At 42.7% G+C, this 23,665-nt stretch overlaps 1 protein-coding gene across 1 annotated transcript; it reads left to right on the top strand.

Moving 5' to 3' along the window:
- Positions 1-1,272: 1,272 nt before the first annotated feature.
- RB195_010380 (uncharacterized protein) lies at positions 1,273-23,013 on the top strand (the record flags this gene model as incomplete). Its single annotated transcript, XM_064191354.1, has 30 exons — positions 1,273-1,460; positions 1,586-1,682; positions 1,863-2,060; positions 2,654-2,842; positions 6,718-6,831; positions 7,315-7,426; positions 7,490-7,658; positions 9,392-9,441; positions 9,507-9,664; positions 9,715-9,815; positions 9,870-9,943; positions 10,121-10,171; positions 10,716-10,846; positions 11,875-11,988; positions 12,094-12,169; positions 12,227-12,327; positions 12,414-12,502; positions 15,311-15,443; positions 15,507-15,590; positions 15,645-15,708; positions 15,764-15,898; positions 15,952-16,020; positions 16,076-16,332; positions 19,141-19,266; positions 19,328-19,396; positions 19,448-19,533; positions 20,521-20,629; positions 20,805-20,954; positions 21,076-21,285; positions 22,837-23,013. 30 exons carry the CDS (start codon positions 1,273-1,275, stop codon positions 23,011-23,013), a joined length of 3,681 nt encoding a protein of 1,226 aa, XP_064048937.1.
- Between the last annotated feature and the right edge of the window lie 652 nt (positions 23,014-23,665).

The following is a 23,665-nucleotide window of genomic DNA, read 5'->3' on the forward strand; positions in this document are numbered from 1 at the left end:
AGCGCGTCCATGAGAAATGTGAAAAAGCGGTTGGATCGAAAGCGGTGCGTCCAAATGATTACGATCCTATCATTGATGATTTCTCAGAATGAGATACCTCTGCCACGGCTGCCACCTCAGCGGCATGGGACAGCAGCAATTGATTAGCGATTGATGGATGCTCAAAGAGATCATCCTGATCCAGAGACCACCACGAGGTTCACCCTACTGTTTCATTGCTTACTTTTCCATCGCTGCTTGAGGGCAGTGACTTCAACTGCACGACGAGAGGTTCTCGGCGTGCAACGGTTTCACATGCTTTAAAGGCATCACCCCACGAATCTGGGGTGGTGCGGATTTCAGGTGGAGAGTTCCTATTCGGGATCGTAGATTATGGAGAGGAGGGTGATTCCGTCCATTTCTTCCTAATTGTCGTAAAAATGGCCCGGGAGATGCGGCGTGCACAAGGCTGGCGCGCGCCAACCTAACTTGTTGTAGAAAATAGCGCCGGAACGCTCGAAGCTCCGTTTTTACGGTAATTAGGAAAAAATAGATGGAATCACCCTTCTCTCCACAATCTGCGACTCCGTATAGGCATTACCTACCTGAAACCCGCACCACCTCAGATTCGTGGGGTGATGCCTTTAAACATGTATTTGGCGGCTCGCTGGCAGGAGGGGAGCTCGTGAACATCTGATGAGTGGGTCATCAAGGAAGCGCTCGAACTGCATCCGTACGGATTGACCCTCGAGGTGAGAGCGGATGCTGCCAGCGCTGTGGGGAGAAGATGCAGAAGAAGTGGAGGGACGTAAAGAACAGCGCAGCTAAATGAGCGCGGCTGGTGAAGTTGTAGAGGGGGGATGAAGGGTAAAGAGGCAGCACAGCAAATAGGAGGGGGAGAGTGCTAGAGTAAACAACAAGTCGAACGTGGTAGCACACTGATTCGTGGATGGCCCAGAGAATCATGAAATGTGATGGAGCGCACGAACGAGGAGGAAACATAGGCCAGCTGTGTGGAAGCACATTTATCGGGATGCGGCAGATGTCGAGACGAGAGGTAGGGTATAATGACATTTCCGTGAGAGAGATGGTGAGAACCAGTGAGAGAACTCGTGCATGGCGAAGACGCAGTTGCTGAGGAAGCGTGGTATAAGAGTGCTGTTGGTGAGAAGCGACGTGTATTAGCGCAGGCTACGCACATCGGCCGTCGGAGAGGGTGAGAGCCGAGCGGGCGGTGTGCGTGCAAGATCAGAAGGTGCCGGGTGAGGCTGGCCGCGGATAGCCCGCAGTCGGATGGAGGAGGACCCGGGTGAGCGGACGCCGGCTCTAGGCGGCTCCGCTGGTCCCTCAGTTAGGGCCCATTCCTCCTCTCCAAGACGGGTCCCACTTTTTGAAAGAGCTTCCACACGATGGTGGAATCCGCAATTTCGCTCTCCTTCGCTCGAAGCGCAGTACTGGAAATGCTCCTTTCCTCAGCTCAGGTATGCGTAGTAGTTTTCTACAATCATTTTTTTATCTGCACATCCTTGCTCAGACATTATTCTCCTCATTTTAATGGAGACCATGACTTATGTTGTCCTCTGACTTACTAACCGCTGTGTTCAAGAGATCGCTTCCGCTCGGGGCTTGTGTACATCTCATTCGTCTGTGTGGCGTGGACGATTTATCTGGCAATTTTCGACAAGGCAGGCTTCCAGCACTGGGTACGATTGATGGAATTAGAGAGGCAATGCAGAGTGGAACGCGAAAATTCCACGGAATGCCATCAAAAATGTCTTTCTTTCGCTTTGCGCTGACCTCAAAATATTCGCCGCCACAAACCATCTGCGATGCACTATTTCACACATTGAAGCAATGAGAAGGGAATCATGACATCATTTCAGTTCACTGCTGTTGCTCTGATCACAGTCTGTCTAGCTATGCTGTCCTTCACGCTCTGTTCGTCGCAGTACCAGAGATTCTACATGCCAACGTCGTTCCTGTGCACGTTTCTCATTTGTCTTGTTACTCTCCTCATTTTCTCCTCCGACTCAAAATCTGCGTTCATGACACCTGTTGCCAGCCTTGCCACCAGCTTTCAGGTCAGCCTCTTGAGAGTGTATGCGTTTTTTCATGTGAGCTATTTTTACTCTTTACAATTTGTTCTATTGGAAAAAAATCTATTGGTCATTGCTTGTATCCAGTGGTGTACGATGAAAACAATATGAACTAAGTTCTTTTGAATTTGTATCCAAAACGTGCTTTGCTTTATCTGTAGTTTATCTCAACGGTTAGATTTCCATGAAAATCGTGTACAGTATTTTCTAGGTATTACTGTTTTTATTTTCACACTTATAGATGTTCTGCTGCTCTCGAGCAACAATCACCATTTTTCTTTTTTTGCTCCCATACTCGCTCTAGATAGACCAAATAAAAACGTGTTGTTTCTTTTTCTTCCTCCTCATATCTTCTTTTGTGGAATCATCTTTTAGCTTTGATCTTGGGGAGACACAGACGAGGTTGAGAGGACTTTTATATCGAAACAATAGTTTTTCGAGCAAAAAAAAACTGGACCTCTAAGATGGATCGTGTAATCCACTGAACCATAGCTGAAACGCGAAATTTTCTTTCCAGAATTTGTTTGCAGTTTAAAATTTGCCTTCATCCCGAGCTCGCCTTATTTATTCATTTTAAGGTGGTACTGTTAATCTATACTGTAATTCCTCTGCCATTATACCTGTGTATTCTGATCGGTGTTGTTTATTCGTGCTTATTCGAGATGCTGTCGAGGAACAGGGTCACCTATGGAGATGTTTCCCGTATTCAGTTGGTGCTACATATCGGTGTTCACCTTCTGGGGGTGCATCTGTTTATTCTCACTCAGGTTTGTTTCCTTCTTTCGTTTTGTACTTATTTGCGTTCTTCACATAGAGCCTTCGCATTCTTAAAGTCTTGTCCTATACGTTTTTTTCACTTTTTAAGCACCACAAATCCTTGTTGTCTGGAAGCAGAGCCCATCTGTCTTAAGCCATCACAGATAAATTAGTATTTGTTTCCTAGCGTATCCCAACATACATAGTTGGACATGGGCCCGAGAGGTTTTCAACTAAAAATAAAAGAGAGCAGGTCTACCTTCAACCCTTATTCTAACTACACATCACAGCTGCCCTGTCACAAAACTCGTCGCACTTTGCAACGAGTTTTGTGGCAGGGCAGTTGTGATGACTTTAATTACTTTTACTTTTTGTGCCTTGAGCAAGTCCTCGCTGCAGTCCCTTAACAGTATCGTATTTTCCCATATTAGTTTCCCCAATAACTAATCAACTGACTACGTGACAACGATTGCAAAAAAAAAGAAACTCTGAAGAGTTCCACTGAAAGTGCAGTTGTGGAGAAAAAAAAACAGCAAAGCGGGAATCTGAGCGCCGTTTTCTGTTCCCGACCGGGAATTCTTGCAGTTAATGAAAGTAGTGTCTGTAGTGAAAATATGATTGGAGATGACTTTCTAGAAGACTACTGAATTTCTTCAAATGTATACAAATACAAATTCATACTGTAGCTACGTGCCTTTACCGTCCCATTCTGCTTTATTTTCGGCTCTGTGCTCTTCTTATTATTCGACTCATCATTACCCTTTCTGAGTTTGGACACTTTTGGGAAGAGTGAGAAAATGAATCAAAAAGAATGAAAAATTTTGCACAATCAAATCATTTTACATCAAAGTGTAGCCAAGCACATATAAAAACAAGTTTGTCTGCCAACGAGATATTTTCTTAGGTGGTTAGCAGTTTTCTTCCATTGGCAGCATTTCTACATACATTTTCCCAAATCGTTAGTAAGAAACACAGATCTTCATAGCTGGAGGTGATCATTTGTCGTTGAAATATTCGAAGGTGAACCTTTGCATAAAAAACAATGTGTTCGACCCGAACGAATTCAAGAACTTAGAAGAGGGAGTGGATGTTCGGCGTCTCACTTCGGCAAAAGACAGAGAGGAATCAAACATACTGAGAGAAATCATGCCATATGCGTATTCAGATTGTCATTTTAGTGTGGATGTTTGATGAGAAATTTTTTTCTGAAATAATGTTTACTCGATAAAGCGATTTTAAAACAACAATTGGGAATCCGTACTCTCGAGATGGCGATTGCTTGAGGTAGGTGTCGAAAGAGCTCATGTCACGTATGATGTAAGTTTGCGGTTGAACTCGAACCGCAGTTGTCGACTCATAATCATTCTACCAATACAGCATCAACAATTATTTCTGTGTGCCAACTTCTCTTCGCAAATCGGCTGCTGTTACTTCAACGACACAAACAATTTTGCTCTGCTAAAAATAACGCAACGTTTACTATTTCTATACATAGTGCTAATCCTTGTTTTCTTTCCCCTTTGTGCATGATTCGATATTCGATTTGATGTTGTTTCTTTTTTCTCCTCATACCCGCTTCCGTTCCGCTCCTTAACAGATGTTTCGACAAGCTGCTTGGATTTGTTGAACATTTACAATATCAACTCACATCTTCACCAACTGACATCATTTGGGCAGAGATTTATCATTTTATCGGGTCATCTCTAAACAGCGAGGTTTTCTACACTTCCTTTTCCCTTCAAAACTAAAATGAGTAAAACATCTTCAAGTCTAAGGTGTTCTCCCCTCATTTTCTACAGTCTTTTTTTAAAATCTTTCTAGCGGACTTTCAACTACCCTCCTTCAAAACTCACCTCCAAACTTATCCAATTAAAAAAGCCGCCCTAGTGCAAACCAAGCCTTTCATCCCTCCGGGGTCGATAAATTGGTACCAGACTTATCTGGGAGGATAAAAACACTGGCTCGACTATCGGCTGAGAATCGTAGGTCATCGTAATACTCGTTCCAAAACCCCAACGATTATGAATTCCAGTAAGCCGCGTTGGCGGCGTGTCAGGTGGATTAAAACGTTAACGACTTCATCCTTTTAAAAGAGCGCTTTATTTCTGGAGCAACCTAATGTTGACTAGTGATGACATGATGATTCACTTGTGTTGGAAAAAAAAACAACGAAAAAGTCAATAACTATTCTGAAAGCGTCGAACATAGCTTACAGTGAACACGCATTTTCTGTACATTTCTGGATTCCCTATTGCCCGTATCTATCCGTGCTTGTGTGGTCTCTTGTTTACCCCTGTCACTGGTAGCTGCTCGTTTGCAATTTTTTTAGGAGCTTGTAAGGATAGCGTTGGTCTTACTTGGTCGGTACTTCATCTTCGGTATAGAACATCTATGCAGTGGGGCGAATAAGCTGTGAAATGGCTAAGAGTTTGACTGAAATGCAATGATCGAGGGCTGCCTAAAGAGTCTTAGCACAGCGTCCGATACAGTATTTATTTATATAGTATGTTCCATCATGCTGGTGGCTGGTTCTTCCACATCCGATTCAGGCATCAAGCTATTTGAACCGTAAACAGTGAACTACAGGTGGTCCAGATTAGCCATCCTAAGAGTTGGATGTTAAAATGATAGTTATTATGTGAAATTCCTGTCCGCTGACTGAAGTGTTTTCCTTTTGCGAAAAGTCAAGTTCGAGTGTAGGCGAAGTTCGCAGAATGTCTTCGATAATTTCTGCGCCTATGCTGAGTCTTTTACGTGCTTGAGCGAACTTTGCCTCTATTAAGTTGGCCAGTTTTTGTGAATCGCACATTCTTTCTTTCGCTCGCCTATTTTTAGATACCGATTAGACGACTTCTCCGAATTCGCATTTACTGTTTGAGTATTAGAAAAAAGAGAAAAACAAAGAAGATGGCGCTGTGAGTCCCGTCAACACAGAGAAAATTGTAGTTTTTCGTGCTATAGAAGATATTTTCAAAATGCCTTTACTCATGCATATGTGCCAAGCAGTTGCAGCTCTGCGCGCCTATACCGTAGACGTTCTGCCTTTCCTTGCAATGAGATAGAAGATGCTCCTACACTAGAGGCACTGCTAGCGGGGCACAATTCACTATTCTAAACGTCCGAGCTCTATGTCGATGAAGTAGAAATTAGCTTATGCAAATTTGTTGAGTTTGCGGTTAGACCAAAACTGTTTCTTTATCAACACCGGACGTTTCCACCTTAGTTGTTGATCTTTGCGTGGTTTGTGTACTTAAGCAATAACACGCGAGTTATCATTAAGCTTACACCTTACCTCGTGTTTCGAAAAAGCGAAAAGAAATTCGAGGTCAGCGTTTCTACATTGCGAAGTCCTGGTGTTTACACGTATCGATCGCGCTTCATGCCTACATGCCGCAATTTGTGCAGCGATATTTGCAGTATGTACTGGATGAAAATCCACTGTTTCTCGAGGAATTTGAGGATATATCGTCTACACAATGTGCGCACAAGGTGCGACATTCTTGTAAATCTCTTACATTCTGTTGAGGTTGCTATGCAGCTGAACTCGAAGTGCCCTGTACTTATTTACAATCACATGAAAGCGTAACGGTCTTGCAGAGCCATTGCAATTATGGTTTGTACTAGCCATTAAAGTTATTCTTTGTATGTGTACTGAGAGAGAGTGGGAAGGATTCTTCTCCTAGGACGACCATTATCGTTATTACAAGGTAGACTAGGGCTCTTTTTTTGAGCACGCAAATTCTCATTTCATTAATGAGTCTGGCAAAAGAGTCTTTCTGTTTCACATTCAATAAATTGCGAATACATGCTTATCCGTTCTACTGAAGCGACTTTCATCGGATTGAGAAAGGCACTAGCATATTGTTCGAATCAGATCTTCTTTAAGGTGCGGCAGAGGAAGACATTTCTGAAAGTTGGTCAATCGTTGCTCGCTAGGAAAGATCTTGAGCTGGAGACACAGTTCAAGGATCATATGATTCAGTCTGTGATGCCTAAAAAGGTAATATTCTATAGTAGAATAAAATTTACAACAGACTGATAATTTTTATTCTTCTCTCCATAAGTTCTCTGTTGATGCATTGTATTTTTATTTACATTATCCCTTGGAAAAATCAATGAAACTAGCTTGGTACACTGACAATTGAAATTCATAGCATTAAAATTCAAAAATTGTCAATTTTCTATCGCAGTTCAAACATAGAATAGTCTTGGAGAATTCTTGGCCTTGAATTTGGAAGAAATCCCAGATTTTTCATAGAATTTGCTTGTTATGGATGCAATGTTCTTTGTCAAAATTGAGAAAATTGTCAAGCATCAATGTTTGAATCGCGAAAAATGAGGAGATTGAGGGATCAATCTTGTTCTCGGATCGAACGAGATAAATAAAAAAAATAGATAAATTAGATAGGGTAGATTAGATAAATACATAGATGAACAACAGATGAATGGTGATTGCTGTAGAGTAAGCAACGTAACGTTCCAGGTGGCAGATGAACTCTTGAAGGACGCTTCCGAACTACGTCGACCATCAGCAAGTCTCGACTCAAATTGCCGTACTTCGAACGCCACACAGCCACCACCAAGTGAAGAGCAACGTCGGTTGAACGCAGTTCTTTAGCTGCATCTTATTCTCGCTTCAACCATGCGCGTATTTTTAGCGCTGACAATTCTGAAATCGGTGCCAGACGTGCGGAAATTCCGTCCATTTACTATGAATCTGATGACGGATGTGTCGATTTTATTCGCAGATATAGCTGGTTTTACGAAGATGTCTTCGAATAAATCTGCAGACGAACTCGTTAATCTGCTCAACGATCTCTTTGGAAGGTAATTTTGCTGGGGCGGATATTATTCACTAGTAACTTGCCTTTAGTTCAATTAATTCTTTTTTTACTGTATCATATCAAACTATTGTATATTAATGGATGCGTCGGTCTTTAGTTGAATATGGAAAACGCGACGTTGATGCGAAACGAACGCCTGAGTTTCGGAGGCACCATTTACGCTCAGCGGCACGAACATATCCGAATGAACCAGCTACGTTCATTGGCCTTGAAATGAACATGAAGAATGACCTGACCCGAACTGGGCAGGAGAAAACGAGAGGCTTTGAGAGCTTAAGAGCATCGAGTATGTAGTGAAGAAGACCAGGAACACCCAGCGCCGTGTTCACCTCTTCAACACCACAGTGCTTCCTGCTCTGACCTATGCTTCAGAAACCTGGGCGCTTCGCAAGCAGAAAAAATATGCGGTGAGCGTTATTTAAACGCGCAATTGAGAGAGTGATGCTAGGAGTATACCGCTTCACGCAAGTAAGAGACGGGATTCGAAGATCTCTTCTACGTCAAGGAACCAGTATTACAGACGCAGCGTTTGCCAAGGAAATCAAAATGAAGTGTGTCGGAGAAGTGATGTGCTTTAACGACTGTTGGATCGTGAGCGACTGGGTTCCACGCAATATTAAGCCCACTAGAGACGGTGACCCGGTGGTCAGACGTCTTCGCGAATGCTTCAAAGAAAATTTTGATGCTGCTCGTGTCCTACGGGAAAGAAGGAGACTCTAGCACGCAAACGGAACAAATGCAAAAATTACTGGCGCCCGTTCGTTCCCAGTTCGAAGAACAACGCGAGTCAGGGTGGTTAGGATAATCGAGATATAAAGAGCTGGAAGATTCAGATATGATCGTTCGTAATGAAGTAAATGAGGCAGAAGAAACCCAGGCCCAGTTTTAGGCCTATCTTTTTACACGTTTCATCGAATTCGAGGAGCACATATTCCACCTGACTGATGCTTGATGTTACCAGAACGATGTTCTCAGCAAAAAGGAAAATGTCGCAACTGCCGGCCATTAAGTTTCACTCTCATATAGCTATCAGCTGTAGTTTGATGGGTCAGAAACAATCCGCATAAAACAGTTTTCAATTTACTCATTGAAATTCGCAGTTGAGATAGCAATTGAGGTCGAAGTGGAATAGCTCCGCTCATCTCATTAGTCTGGGTAGAGCTAGAGATGCTACTACCTCGATCACAACCTCTAGCTTCACCGCGCTGCTTTGGGTGTAGTCGTTTATGCAGTTGCACCAAGACTTAGGCCATTTTGACACAATTCTATCTCGACATAGTACACCTCTGCATATTCTCCAATCATAAATACCAGTATTTGATCCGGATGAAGCATCATACGATCTCCTTGCTGAATTCGAGATTTTTCCTCTCGAATGGATTTTTTCTTTGCTAATTTACACATTGACAGGTACATAATACATAATACAACAGACGGGTGGATCGCTTACTTTTGGGGATATTGAACAACACTACTTAAATATGTAATCCTATTCGCGCATTTTTATAAGAAAGGAATGAAAAACTACCAAAAAGTAGGAATAAGGCCAACACAGAAATACTGCATCTGGCGGTGTAGTATTGCCCCCAGATGCAGTATTTCTATGATACGAAAGCTGAGATGAATTAACCTACTACTCTCATTTAACACGAAAATTAAAGACGTGTGATGTTAGAGATTATCAGTAGTTTCTACGAATTAATCTACTGTTTTCAGATTCGACTACTTATGTAGAGTAGGCGGTTTAGAAAAGATTAGCACATTAGGTGAGCTTCTTCCTTCCGTTCAGACTTCGTCGATAGATAGCCAGATGTCGTGCTTTCATTGCTAGGTGACTGTTACTACTGTGTTGCCGGTTGTCCGGAACCATGCGCTGACCATGCAATTCGCACTGTAGAGATGGGACTCAACATGATTGTTGCAATTCGACAGTTCGACATCGACAGAGGCCAGGAGGTGAACATGAGAGTTGGGATTCACACTGGAAAGGTTTGCTTCAGGATCTTCCTCTCTCTCCTCGAACGATGTAAAATGTTCAGGTAATGTGTGGTATGGTCGGAACAAAACGCTTCAAGTTCGACGTCTTTTCGAACGATGTCACTTTAGCGAACGAAATGGAGTCGACTGGAATAGCTGGGAGGTCCTGGGCGATGCCCATTCATCAGTGTTTACCTATGTGAACGGAACTTTTCAGAGTACACGTTTCCGAAGCGACCGCCAAGTACCTTCGAGACGATTACATACTTGAGGATGGGCCTGATTACGATGGTGAGCTATCCTTTGTTTGGCCTCTTCCTACCTCAAGAAAAAAATTACACTTGAGCTTCCACTTGACAGATGCTTAAAGTCAGTGAAAAATTGTAGTGCATCCAGGCACCTTGCGAATGGTTGGGTTCTGTTGACCCACCCTCAGAATCAGAATCACATGTATGATTTTATTTTTAGGACCGCTGAGAATGCAAGTACAAGGAACCGAACGACGAGTGAAGCCTGCCAGTCAGTTGTGTTTACGTTTCCGGTTTGAAATAGTTCGGAGAAATACTCGGTGTTGAGATCTTGTCAGTGGGGGTAGAGTTCGGCATGTGCTCTGCGAAGAACATAGCGAGGACTGATAGAAATCTGCACAAAGAGGGGGAAACCATAGAAAAAGTCTCAAGACATCAGTTTGCGGCAGAAACAACTCTTTACACCAGTAGAGTGAAGAAATAGAAGCACGTTAAAATTGTGCGGAACACTTCATTTGTGTTGCAGCTTCGAAGACGTGCTGTTATTACTCTGTTTCACTTTGTTATAACACTGATGCATGGAGTTGCTTCGTTGAATTGTATGATGTCGTTGAGTCTCTTTTACGTACCGATTCCTGGATTTGTGCGGTTCTTTTCTACTATGGTGTTTGCAAAGTACACTTTGAATGCAGCCTACTACTTCGACTGAATATGTAATATTCAGAATTCCTCTCGGCGATGCTTTAAAGGAGGTTTCGCTGCAAAAAATGTCTCTAAAAACAGAAGTTTGCCGAAATGAAGTGGTCTGTTTTGAGGTATGAAAACGTACTTCATAAAAGGCAGGATTCGAGACTCTGTCGAGGAAGGACTGGATTCTGGATCGGATAGGGAAACTTCAGGTCAAAAGGTGCCGCCTCCCTCAACTCGTAAGGGCGGATTTAAGCAGGCAAGGGAAAGTTTTATTTCACACCTTAGTAGGTCTTTCTCTGTCGAGAGCGTGCATATCCTATAACTGGATTAACTAGCGCACAAAAGACCATTGCATAGCAGGTGTTAGCCAATCATTACGCACAGTTAGAATTCTACGGTGAACAGCACTCACAGGGGATCTGAATAACAATGTGGGTCGAATGTGTCCTCGATGGCTCCGGTATCGTCGATGGGACGACATAATTGCCCCAACGGCAAGACTGGGACCACCGGAAACGTGGTTCGTCACGTCAGGACAAGACGTTAGACACTGATTGTATGCGGGATTGGTATCCAGTCCCTTGCGCTCTAAGACTTTTGGAAATTTCCGATTCGTAGTAAAGGCTCCACTGGGGAAAATGTTGCCGGAGATTTCCTTTTTTGGTAGATGTGAAACTAGCGAAAGAAAAAAAAGTAGAACGGTTAGTATTACGACTGCTGTCACTTTAATGACCCTCCTATGATCATGTTATTTATTTCAAAAACGTCACTGAGTATCATTCATAGTTAAGAAGAGCAACTTTTAAGCTTCGTTGGAAATTCCGGGAAGAATTAGTAGCTCGCATATCTGCAATTATAATCCTTAGAATGGTAGGATTGCATTCCATCTTTTTGCGTTTAGCCCTTTTCATTTTTTTCGTGTCCTACTGGGACAAAGCTATATAATAATTGCTATTTTTGGAGAACACAATGCAGCTTTTTTTTGTCGAAATAGCAGCTGCACGAACGAACGGCATCATGGCTCTGTACCAAACGTCTCGTAGATGCTTTAAACAAGCTGTGCAATTTTTAGAAACATGGATTGAATTCCCAAAATATACCCACATAATCCTGAAGGACACATATCCGGACTGTTTAGCTTTAGCTTTAGACTGGTTTCTAAAGGATTTCATCAGAGTTAAGCAGCCATGATCGCTAATTGAGAACGCATATAAAATTCACAACATGTAGATGACACTTTTTGTCAACATATTAGAAGAAAATATGGAATAGAACATATTATAGAAAATAGCTGGCAAACTGAAGATGAACTCATATCCCATTCGTGCAAGTGGCGGTGGATCACTGCGGATGAAGTTGGCAGAGCGAAATCGCTCTACACAATTGCTTCCAAAAGAGGTAAGTGCTCCTGAGGTCGTCCACGATGAACATTTTGAACAAGACCCTGTAGTATCTATGTTGATGGTTTGTCGCGGATACCAAAGACTACCTATTTCATTCTAGTCGAACTCTATATGCATCATGGAAGAGAGCAAAAAGTCCGCATCACTACAAGCGCTTACCACGACTAATTTGAACGGTGAGATCGATCTTGAGCATGGGACAGTATTCCTGCATAGTACTATCTACTTTTTAGGCAGCAATCCTGACACAACCAACTCTTTCCAAGACAAGGTCATTCCAAAGAGTGGTAGTGGAAGCAACAGTATGAAAGGGTCGCGAAGCTCTGGCCTTCAGGTACCCCATGTTATTCCTACTCCTCTTCGGACAACCGAAATGTTGTTTGTCTTATAAATCGAGCAACTAAGCAAAGTTGTTTCTAGCTTTCTCTGCAAGACGGTTCCGACCTGTGCTCGGTAGGCGGCCTAGACACTGCCATTTCTCATCATCACAACGCTGCTTCGCTCACTAGGTATGCGTTGCAAACACACAGCTGTGCCTTTTTCGAATTTGAAGTGCAAATCTTCCTTAGGCCGCCATTCAGCGTTTTTTTTTTCTCGCAACAGCACTGCCCTTTTTTCGCCAGTGCTTCTTGATCTGGAAATGAATGTTCCGCTTTACCAATACTAAAATAAAAAAGCCCTGTGGATAACTGAAAAGTGTGGTGTATCTATAGAACCAGACTAATATACGCAGCCGTTTCTGTTATAGTTTCTATGCCAAGTTAAAGCGAGTGCAATTCATCCAGTTCCTCGATAATGAGGAGAGATATTGAACAACAACTCAACATTTGAAAATTTGTGAAGAGCGGAACTATTTGATTTTTTCGGTGCGCATCCAGTCAACTTATACAAGCTTCCCATTCAGCGCTATTAGCGTTGCAGGATTATTCCAATGTTCTTTCTATTCTGGCTAGACTTTTTAGCTCCTCAGTTGGAGTTTTTTCTTTGCATTTTCTTGCATAGATCATGCTGAACACAAGTAGGCTTGGAAAGAGTACTGGAACATTTTTTTTACCAACTTTTTATTGCACTGCCGCATAAGTCCCTTCCAGTTTTTTTTAAATGACACTATATTGTAAGTATTTCAAAAACCAAGAGGTCAGGATCAGAAGTGTTGACCAGCTTAATTCACCATTCGACACCAACTCTCGGAGAAGTTTTCGAGGGCCTCTTCTGGGGCCTCTTCTGGGACTGGGGCTGACAACTTGAGGAAGTCGCTGAGTGTCCAGCTGATCTAGTCTTCAGTCTTGAATTTCCACTCAAGAAGTGCTGGAGTTGGCAGAAGCCCCTGCAATTGGAGATCACGACTGTAAGCAGTGTGGAAGATTATTTCGCAGCTATAGGTCTCCAGCTCGGCATAGACCAACATTTTTTTGATTAGGCTTTGAAGCCGGAAGCGAGTTTAGCCTGCTGCTTTCGTGTGCGATCGATTTGTATCTTTTTCATTTGGAGAATCGAGGTCTGAAAGTGAATAACTAGGCTTTGGGCTAGGAACTCCAAGTATTCCATCCCATTTGGTACAGCAGCAGGAAAGTTGCATTTTTTTTTGGTGTGGCGGTGAGCCACCTCGAGCTCCTCATCCCGATCCACCAACTTTCTTTTCCCCAAAGTATTTTTGTACATGGCCACTTCCTCTCCACTGATGAGCGTCTTAGGAAAGCCGAGCTCCCTCTGAAGAGAGAAGGGAAGGGCATGAGCTCTACCTTCTCGGACAGTCGAACGATGACAAATTGTGCGGTTCCCATCCACAGAACCAGAATCGCTAGACCACACGCAGTAGTGTACGGTGAAAACCAAGCAGGGCCATTAAAGGCATCACCCCACGAATCTGAAGTGGTGCAGATTTCAGGTGGAGTATTCGTATACGGGATGGGAGACTATGGAGAGGGGGTGATTCCGTCCATTTCTTCCTAATTGCCGTAGAAAACGGCCCAGAAGATGCGGCGCCGCACAAGACTGGCGCGCTCCAATCGAACCTCTTGTACAAAATGGTGCGCCAAAACGAATGAAGCCGTATCTTCCGGGCCGTTTTTTACGGCAACTAGGAAGAAATGGACGGAATCACCCCCCTCTCCATAGTCTCCCATCCTGTATACGAATACTCCACCTAAAATCTGCACCACCTCAGATTCGTGGGGTGATGCCTTTAAAAGCATACCACAAATCTGACGTGGTGAAGGAATTCGCCGGAAAAGCTAGAGATGGGGTTGTAGATCCCGAAGTGGTTCTGCTTATCCCTCGCTAATTAGAGATAAACTTAAAAAAATAAAGTAAATCTGAAAATCGTAGAAAAAATTGTGTGGAAGACACCGTTTCTACGACGATTTCAGTTGCAACGCTCCACCCTTGCAAACGCACCGCATTCAAGTGCGAACAGTGAAAGGTTGATGAGGTCTCCTCACAAGCCTGTTCGAGTAAAACCAATGATTAGGCTACTGAGGGGACCTGAGCGTCTACATAGAGAAGCGTTCTAACGTGTCTCCTAGGAACTAAAGCTGTTCTCACGCCTTTTCTTAAGGACATTTAGGAAGGGATGAGCGAAAAGACCCCGGATCCCGCCATTTACAACTCTATCTCAAGTTTTTCCCGTGTATTCTCTTACCGCGTCAGATTTGTTGTGTGCTGCTTTTAACTCATTGCCTGAAGCATATTGTTCCGTTTTCATAGCGTCTTGTAGTTTATTAATGTTCACCTCAGCGAATAGTCACCAATCGTGAATTTGGCAAATCACCTCGTGGATGTATTTCAAAAGATAACACTCTCTTAATCTATTCGGACTAGTCTGCTGTCTTCAAGCCAGAATTGTGGTGCTGGAGGGGGTTGCAAAGATTCGTTGATGTGAGACTTGTGTGCCATGTTAGTACGTAAGGAGGAAACATATGTCGGCGAGTGCAGTAAAAGGTATACTCCCCGCACGTGCAAAACCATAACAGGGATGTAGACACGCGGGAAATACGGAGACATCAAAAAAATTGAAAGAGACTGATGTAACAGCTTAATAACAATGTACTATACAGTGACTATGCTTCAGCCGATTCGGAAGAATAAAGTAGATGTTCTTTGAACAACACCAGAGTTTTCTCTTCCTTTTTTTTTAAGTGATGGCACAGTGGACAGGTTCATAGGTTTAATTTCATACTAGTTACACAAAAGTTCTGTGGCAGATTTTAGCTGGATCCATGTTTGTTGACGGAGGTTTCTTGCCCTAGTCAACAGCAGCTGAAATATCAGTCTCTAGTTCTGTAGGGACCCTCTCCTATTATCATTTTCGAATCTAGGTTCGACACTGACAACAAAGACTTCGACCATCGTCTTGCGATGGTCATAGGACAAGGAGAAGGAGGCTTTGAGAAAGGCTTTTGGGAGCATCACGATAGCCTAAATCGATGGACACTCAAGTTTAACGAGAAGGTTCGGTTTGGCCCCACTGATAACACCATTGTCGCAGCCGTTTTTATCATCCATGGATTTCAGATCGTAGAAGACGAGTATCGCGCCCATTTCGCAGACTCTGCAGACCGCCACATTCCCAACAAGACTCCAGTGGGACGACATCAGGTGAGGTTGTTGTTGTCACAGAGATCGCTCCGGAAACATCTTACTCTTCTTCAGGACGTTTCTCGCCGGGATCAAATTGACCACACCACCGAATATAGATATTCGGGGGTGTTCATCGGTGAGAAATATCTGAAATGTCTACTGCTATACGTATTTCTACTTGCTCTTTTTAGACGTTCTTGTGGCGGCCGTTTTATTAGTCGTTTCCTCAGCAGCCGTTTTTATGTCGCCATCAAGGATTCCACTTTCATTTGTAGTTTATTTTTGTCTCGCACTTACCACGGTCATTGCAATGATCGCACTGATAGGTAGCTCAGAATGCCACCCAGTTATGTGCGCAACAGCAATAACCAGATTGCAGGCGTTCCACTTCTGAGCAGAAAATCAATCTTACCGTGTATGAATCTCTGGCAACCACGCCACGTTATAGGTAAGATCTTTCCAGGGTCACCTGAAAAATTACCTATGTTGAACTACTCTTGTAGGTGCCGCGATGATAGCGTTGCCGTTCGGGGTGGCTGTATGCGTGATGCCTTTGTGTATCACCGATGGTTGTCCTACAATGCCACTCATGCCTGCTCGATTCCTTTTTTCCTACATCATGATAGTTGCTCTCTTCGCTCACTGCAACTTCTCACAGTTGGGAGCTTGGCCGAAAACGATACAATGCATAATAGTTGGACTCATCCACATCTCCGCTGTTTACTACTGCCAGACGAACATCGATCGGGAGGATCCACGGGTACTAATTGCTTATAGTAAAGGTTATGACGAAACGAAACGGAAAAAAGTGGCACGCCAGAATTCAGTAGCTTAAGCCTGTGTTCACGGGAAAATAGTGACAGGATTTCGTCACACCATTCTAGGAGAGGGAACTCTATTAACCCCAACCCTCACAAAGATGACATAAAAATACGCATTATTTCTGATGTCTACAGAGTACTTTTCTGAACTACTTTTCAGATGAGCATTGTCAGCAAAAAATGTTCAAACATCTTTTCTTTAACTATTGTGTTTACTGCAGGAATGTCATATTCACTCAACTTTATTTTCATCTTCTTATTCCTGTATCAAAATGCAATACCGCTACTAACTTCTGTTCCAAAATCCGTCGCAAACCGTACGTATTTGTTTAATAAGAACTGTGTGGAATTGTCGTCACGGTTCATTTATATTCAAGTATAATGGTGTCTATGTGTCGCGGAATCGCCAGAGGAGTCGCTTACTGGAGGCGTGAGGTGCCTGGCGAACCATCCCTTGGCCGCCTTAACCATTCCAGCTATATAATATCGCCTGCTATATGAATGGACGGAGTCAATGTTGAATTTTTGAAGTTTGTAAGTCGAAGTGAATTTGGCATCATTCGGATAAGCGTCTCTCTTCAAGAAGAACGGGCTATTTTAGGCACGGAAAAAAACTAAAACAGGCTGCAAAAATCGGAATTTTTGTGAAAATGGTCAAGGTTTTGTCCAGTTTGATCACTCGAAAACCACGACTAGCTTTTATACAACGTAAGCGCCTAAATCACATCTTTTAAAGAAAGGAGAGACCTAAGTAAGTACCGAATTGCGATACTAAAGGCATCATCTCACGAATCTGAGGTGGTGCAGATTTCAGGTGGAGTATTCGTATACGGGATAGTAGATTATGGAGAGGAGAGTGACTTGATCCATTTCTTCCTAATTGCCGTAAAAACGGTCCCGGAAGATGCGGCGCGTGCACAAGGCTGGCGCGCTCCAATCGAACTCCTTGTGGAAAATAGCGCGCCGGAATGCCCGAAGCCGTATCTTCAACCACCTCTCCGTAATCCCGTATCCCGTATACGAATACTCCGCCTCAAATCTGTTCCACCTCAGATTCGCGGGGTGATGCCTTTAAGCATTCATTCTAAGGTGTTGACAGCGGGTGAGTGTAAAGAGGGTCCCGGCGGAATTTCGACCATGCCCCGGTCATGCCTCGTCAGAGTAATTAGCGATGGTGCGTGTCCTAAAGAGATTCACTTTCGTTGGCGCCTAAATAGCTGACTCTGCTTACCTACTGCTAATCGTACGCTGCATCACCGGCTAGGATATAATTCACCATCTGTTAAATTGTTCTGGAGAATCAGACACATTCACTGCAATTTTGTAACGTGAGGTGATCTCAATTTAGTAATCGTACCAGAAGCAAGAGAAATCCTCACGTGAACTACGAGATGAATATGTGTCTAATAGCTTCAAATTACGTGCATAAAAATTTTCGTTAGAACAGAACATTCCAGCTCTCAAAAATAACTCAAAAGTAATGAGAATTATCGTTATCCTATAACTCCCAAGCTTTTTTGTAACCTAATTTATTTCTGGACAGAGGGACCTTCTGCATCTCTGACTTCTTGGAAATTACAGGAAGAAAAAGAGTTCAAATTTGGTAGGATTTCTAGACTTTCTGAAGGTGATATAAAGACAAACTCACTCCCTTTCTTTATTAGAACACCATACAAAATACTGTACTGTACCCATGTACTTCTATCTAACACTATTATTCTTTGACTTATTCGGTCATTTCAACAGCCCACACCACTCTTCTTTGCATATTTCCTTGTAACTGTGCAGTTTTCTGCGTCTCTGTGGCAGGAAGAACATCTATGGCGGTTGTCTGCGTCTTCATGAACGACTGGAGCGTGACTTCGTCGAGATATGTTCGCGCATCCGCCGGCATATCCACTGGGCGCGTTATGTCTCGGGGGCATTCGCAGAGACCCTTTTTACCGTTCCCCGTTGACAGCTGCTCAAAAATTGGAACAAGTAACGAAATATAGCAAAGTTGTAAGTTTGACATTGAAGAAACTAGGCACCTTCAAAGCTAGAAACTCACAATTTGAGCTGTTGTCAAGAACAAGTAATTCACTTGAAAAATTTCCGTGCCGATTTTCCACAGCTGGGAATGTATGCATGTGCTTTTTATTAACCTTCAATGGGGTACTTTTGCCAATTTCCGAAGAGAATAGAAATTTCGAATTCACATATAGTGTGGGCTACCAAAATGCTTCAAATAACTTCGCGATTTCGAATATAGTAAATATTTCGCGTTAAGTTGAGAAATTAGCGCAAATCCGCCGGATATCCCAATGGCAGGGTTGCGGAGGTGTGAAAGTAATTAACGAAGGTTGCGGAAACTTTGTTTTTTTTCAAGCAACATGTTTGTCAAAATCAAGCTTCTTGAAGCATGTTTGAAATTGGCAGCTCATTTGCTTTCGAATGGTATTTTCTAAATTTAATTTTGCCCGCTCCCAAGAATTCCGACCGTTTACGACGGATTAATCCGTCGGTGACGGATTTGGAGACAGAAGTTAGTAGTGGTGTTGTACATCACTTGCATCTCATGGGAGGTGATGTGTGCATTAAGAATAATTCATACTTCTGAAAAGGTTCACTGATAAAACTGCATTCATAGTCTATGTGTTCTTTGGTGCTGCCTATCTCGTCCTCCTTCCCCTCATTCTTCCTTTTTTTGAATAAAATCTAACAGGCTAAAGTGGGGGAAAAAGAGCATTGGATCTTTGTCATTGCAGGAGTCATGCGGAAACGACACGACTGTCTCTATTCTCGATATTTCATTTGCTTCGTCTTTCTTTATTTGGGAAATGCTTTTGGACGTTGTGCTTTCCATTATCCTTGTTGGATTCCTCAACTATCAGGTGCAGTAACAGTCGTCTTTGTTACACAAGCCTTAATTGCTTTCGTTGTTTTCATTTACAGTTCGAAGCAGCCTTTCGCATGTCCTTTTACGGAGACGTGCAAGCCAGGCGAGACACTCAGCGAATGCAGGTGCGTTGTTGTATCTCGAGCTTTCCAAGCAGACCTGAGATTTCCTTTCAGATAGTTCGAGACCAAGCAGACTGGCTGCTTAACAACGTCATACCGGCTCATGCTGTTGAGAGTCTCAAAACGGACACCAAATACAGGCATGTTCGCCTTTTAGAAAAAGCCCTTATAAGAACTTTACCATGGCTGTTTATGTGTATGCAACAGAAAGGGTGCTATCGGAAATTCTGGTAATGCTTTTCTCGAGAACACTCCAGCCAGTGTGAACGAAGATGATAAGGCTCAGAATTAAAGGCATCATCTCACGAATCTGAGGTGGTACGGATTTCAGGTGTAGTATTCGTATACGGGATCGTAAATTATGGAGAGGTGGGTGATTCCGTCCATTTCTTGCTAATTGGCGTAAAAAAACGGCCCGGAAGATGCGGCGCGTGCACAAGGCTGGCGCGCTCCAGTCGAACTCCTCGTGGAAAATAGCACACCGGAACGCCCGAAGCCGTATCTTCCGGGCGGTTTTTTTTTCGGCAATTAGGAAGAAATGCACGGAATCACCCTCTCTCCTTAATCTACGATCCCGTGTACGAATCCACCTAAAATCCGTACCACCTCAGATTCGTGGGGTGATGCCTTTAAAGGAATAAGTTGGGGTTTTGATGTATCCACTGCATGGTAAAAAATGGCTGGGGATAGCCATTTTTTACCATGCAGTGGATACATCAAAACTCATCAAATATGGGATTTAGTGCCCAAGAAACAACAGATGGAGAACACAAATAAATGTTCTCGGAACGGTACGGATGGGAGATCGATCCTTTATTATTTACCAACTGTAGCAGGCTACCGTTGGTACATAATGAACGTATTTGTTTGAATAGAATAAAACACAACGATACAATACTGGCCTCCAAATAGTTGTTCTGAAGCATGTTTACTGTCTGCATTACTAACTACACTCCGTTCTCCTGGGAGAAGGTCGATTCCTAAAGCAGAAACTGTTTCACTGATAACGCTCCCACATTATCAGTAAAAAGACAGCGAATATCGTCTAGACGTCGCGAAATGAAAAGGAAACTACTTGTTATCAGTACACTTGACAATTTTGTTTATTTGAGTCGAAAAACTTTTAGCGAGAATCATGAATCGACGGCAGTCTTGTTCGCGAGCATAACAAACTGGAACGACATGTATGAGGAAAATTTCGAAGGAGGAAGGGAATTCTTGAGAGTGCTGAACGAGGTAATTTCATTTTCTCGTGCTCCAGTAGCTAGGAACTCTTATGCACGGCAGATTTCGCGGTAGAAATCCTTTTTTCAAAATGAAACTCATAATGTTGCTTCCTGTAAATATATTCATACTTCATTAGTGAGATTCTGCCCAATTTTACGAAATTCTTAGAATGGTTTTCTTACAGGTTATCGGCGACTTCGATGAGTTGTTAGACCGACCAGAGTTTTGTCATATCGAGAAGATCAAAACGATCGGAGCGGCTTATATGGCTGCCAGTGGCCTGAATCCAGAACAAAAAAGGAATATGCAACATCCGAAGGAACACCTTTACCAGGCATGCTACTTTCTCTTCATAAAATCAACAAGTGAAAATAAGAAAGAAGAATCTGTATCGTCAATCATGATTTATGCCGGTCTACAAGTGCATGGTAGGAGAACACATATTGTTTTTTTAGATGGTGGAGTTTGCACTTGCTATCCAACATGTGCTTTCGGTATTCAACGAAGATCTCCTTAATTTTGACTTTGTCTGCAAACTTGGCTTAAACATCGGTCCTATCACTGCTGGAGTCATCGGCACTACGAAACTCTACTACGACATCTGGGGAGACACAGTGAACATCGCATCACGGATGTACAGCACAGGGGTGCTCAACCGGATCCAGGTAATGCATATGCACTCATTTCATTTACATATTCCAGGCAATGCACTTGCGAGAATCTCGCAGAATTTAGTGGAACTCTGATGGGATTTCGCAACATCCAGGATCTTTGGAATTGAATATAAACAACTGCATTTGTGCAATCATTATCTTTATGTCCAACGCGATGAGCGAAAAAATAGTTCAAAGCAAATCCGCATAATGATCGCATTTTGCCGAAATACATAGATTCTATTTATTTCTAGAGAAATTCATTGGGGAATTTCATGCTAAGGTGCCTTGGTTCACGTTTTGCTGCGACAAAAAATGAGTTTTGAATAGTTGCTCTCGGTACCATAACCAAAACATTAAAGATAATCAGTAATGTGAAGATACAGTGTGTGTCAAAACATCCGCACTAACACGATAGGTAAGGATATGTCGAGAGTTTGGTGGGATAATCATCGATGGTACCGACGATTTTCCTCTTGTTTGGGAAGTGTCCATTCTTTCGAAGTGCAGATTAGACCAGGATAAAAGGTGATCGTAAAGAGCTCTCCGTGGAGCCCCTTCCGCTTTCTCTTCTCAACTTACCCTCGATGTTGTTGTATATACTCCGCAAACCGCTCGTTTCTCCCTGCTCAGCTCTGGAGCCAGGTTGTTCAAAATGTCCATTTTCTGACCCGAATTTTTACGCTCTTAGTTCTGTAGATCGATGCAACTTATATTCGTTTTTTCATTTCATTCATTTCTTGCCTTATTTTCTTATTTCTCATACTTTTCTTTTTTTCGAACACAAAGTTATTTCTCCTATTGATCTTAAGTTATTTTTCCTGTTCCCTTCCCCTTTTAAAAAACCGTGAGGTTAGTAGCACCGTGAAGTTGTTGTATCTAAGTCCCTAGAGGAATACTTCAATCAGCTGACGCGCCGTCGTTCTTCCTAGAGGAGAAGCGTCACTATTGTGAAGCCATAGTGTTGGTTAGCAGGTGTTTGTTGTGTTGCTTGTACGTAAAACTGTCAGAATTGAAATTCGTATGCAGCAATAACGTTTTCATGTTAGTCTTTGCTCGGAACGTACCCTCGACTTCTCAGGACAGCGTCCTAAGCTAGAAAAAAAGTCTTATGAACGGTAAAACAGAGCTGCACATAACGTGAAAGATACGTACTGTTTCCTAGACTAGGACTGAAAAACGTAACGATACTTTAAGCTTCTAGTACTTCACAGTTACACCCTAAAGCCGTATCTGCTGTTATCCCTATTAGCGCTCTTAGTGTAACTGACTTTTGTTGTTCCTTCAACTGAAGCAAAGTAGCGCTTCTGAGCAGGACTGCTTCTCCTCTGCTTGGAGAATGGATGAAACCAGTGGTTTCAATTGAGGTGAACTGCAGAGAATCACAACAAAACTCAACTTTAACCCTGTTGGAAATCAAACACAAATAAAAATGTTCGGAAGTTAAATTGAAAACAGTACAACAACATTTAATATACTAGAAATTTTCAGCTAGGGGTTTGAGCGCCGATGGCTGCAGTCATGTTCTTACAACGTTTATTCCTGATATGTTGCTTCTTTCAGGTATCCGCGCATACTCGTGACATTCTTCTGGACAAGTACGAATTCGAATACCGAGACCATATCGAAGTGAAAGGTATCGACGGCGGCATGGACACCTATCTACTAATTGGCAGAAAAGCCGACCAAATTCCTCCAGCCATCACAAACCAACGGCCAGACGAGGGGTCTGCCTTCTAATGACTGTTCGTGTGGTTCCCACATAATTGCATGTGTTTTTCTATGTCTTGCCATCAGTTGACAAACTGGAACTTTTATTAACCTTGTGCGGGTAATTATGTACGTAAAACAGACGGTGAATTCAGAAATAATCTGGAGCGGAGAGGCTAGTGCCTCTCATAGATTTCCATCAAACTTATTTACTTCGTTAATCTCAAGCTTCTACCTAAGCATCTCAATCTCTAGTCATAACTGGGCATTACGCTTTAGATCAGCATTTCTTTTGCTGTTATCAACTTGTCTTCCTTCCTGCATATTCGTTGTAGCTCTCTGCATACAATATCTCTGATGTGTATTTTCCCAAATGAATGTGAATCTCTATGGAAGGGTTTGTCAAACATTCTTGTTTCCGGTGCGTTCGAGAAGTGTAATAGAAGTTTCTCCCTAATGGATTTAGTGTATAAGGGTGAATAAAAATAACTAAACCGGAATAGAATGAATACTTATTACATCGGCGATCGAAATGTTGGTTTGCAGACCTACCACGTGATGTTTGACTACTACAACAGGAAAAATCGGAAATTTCCCAAAGACTTTGCTCCTTTCTAAAATGTCACTACGAAACAGCTTTCTTCTTACACCTTGACTTACTTGACTTAATCGGCGGGCTGAT

Source organism: Necator americanus, chromosome III, assembly GCF_031761385.1.
Source record: "Necator americanus strain Aroian chromosome III, whole genome shotgun sequence".
In the NCBI taxonomy this organism is placed as follows: Eukaryota; Metazoa; Nematoda; class Chromadorea; order Rhabditida; family Ancylostomatidae; genus Necator; species Necator americanus.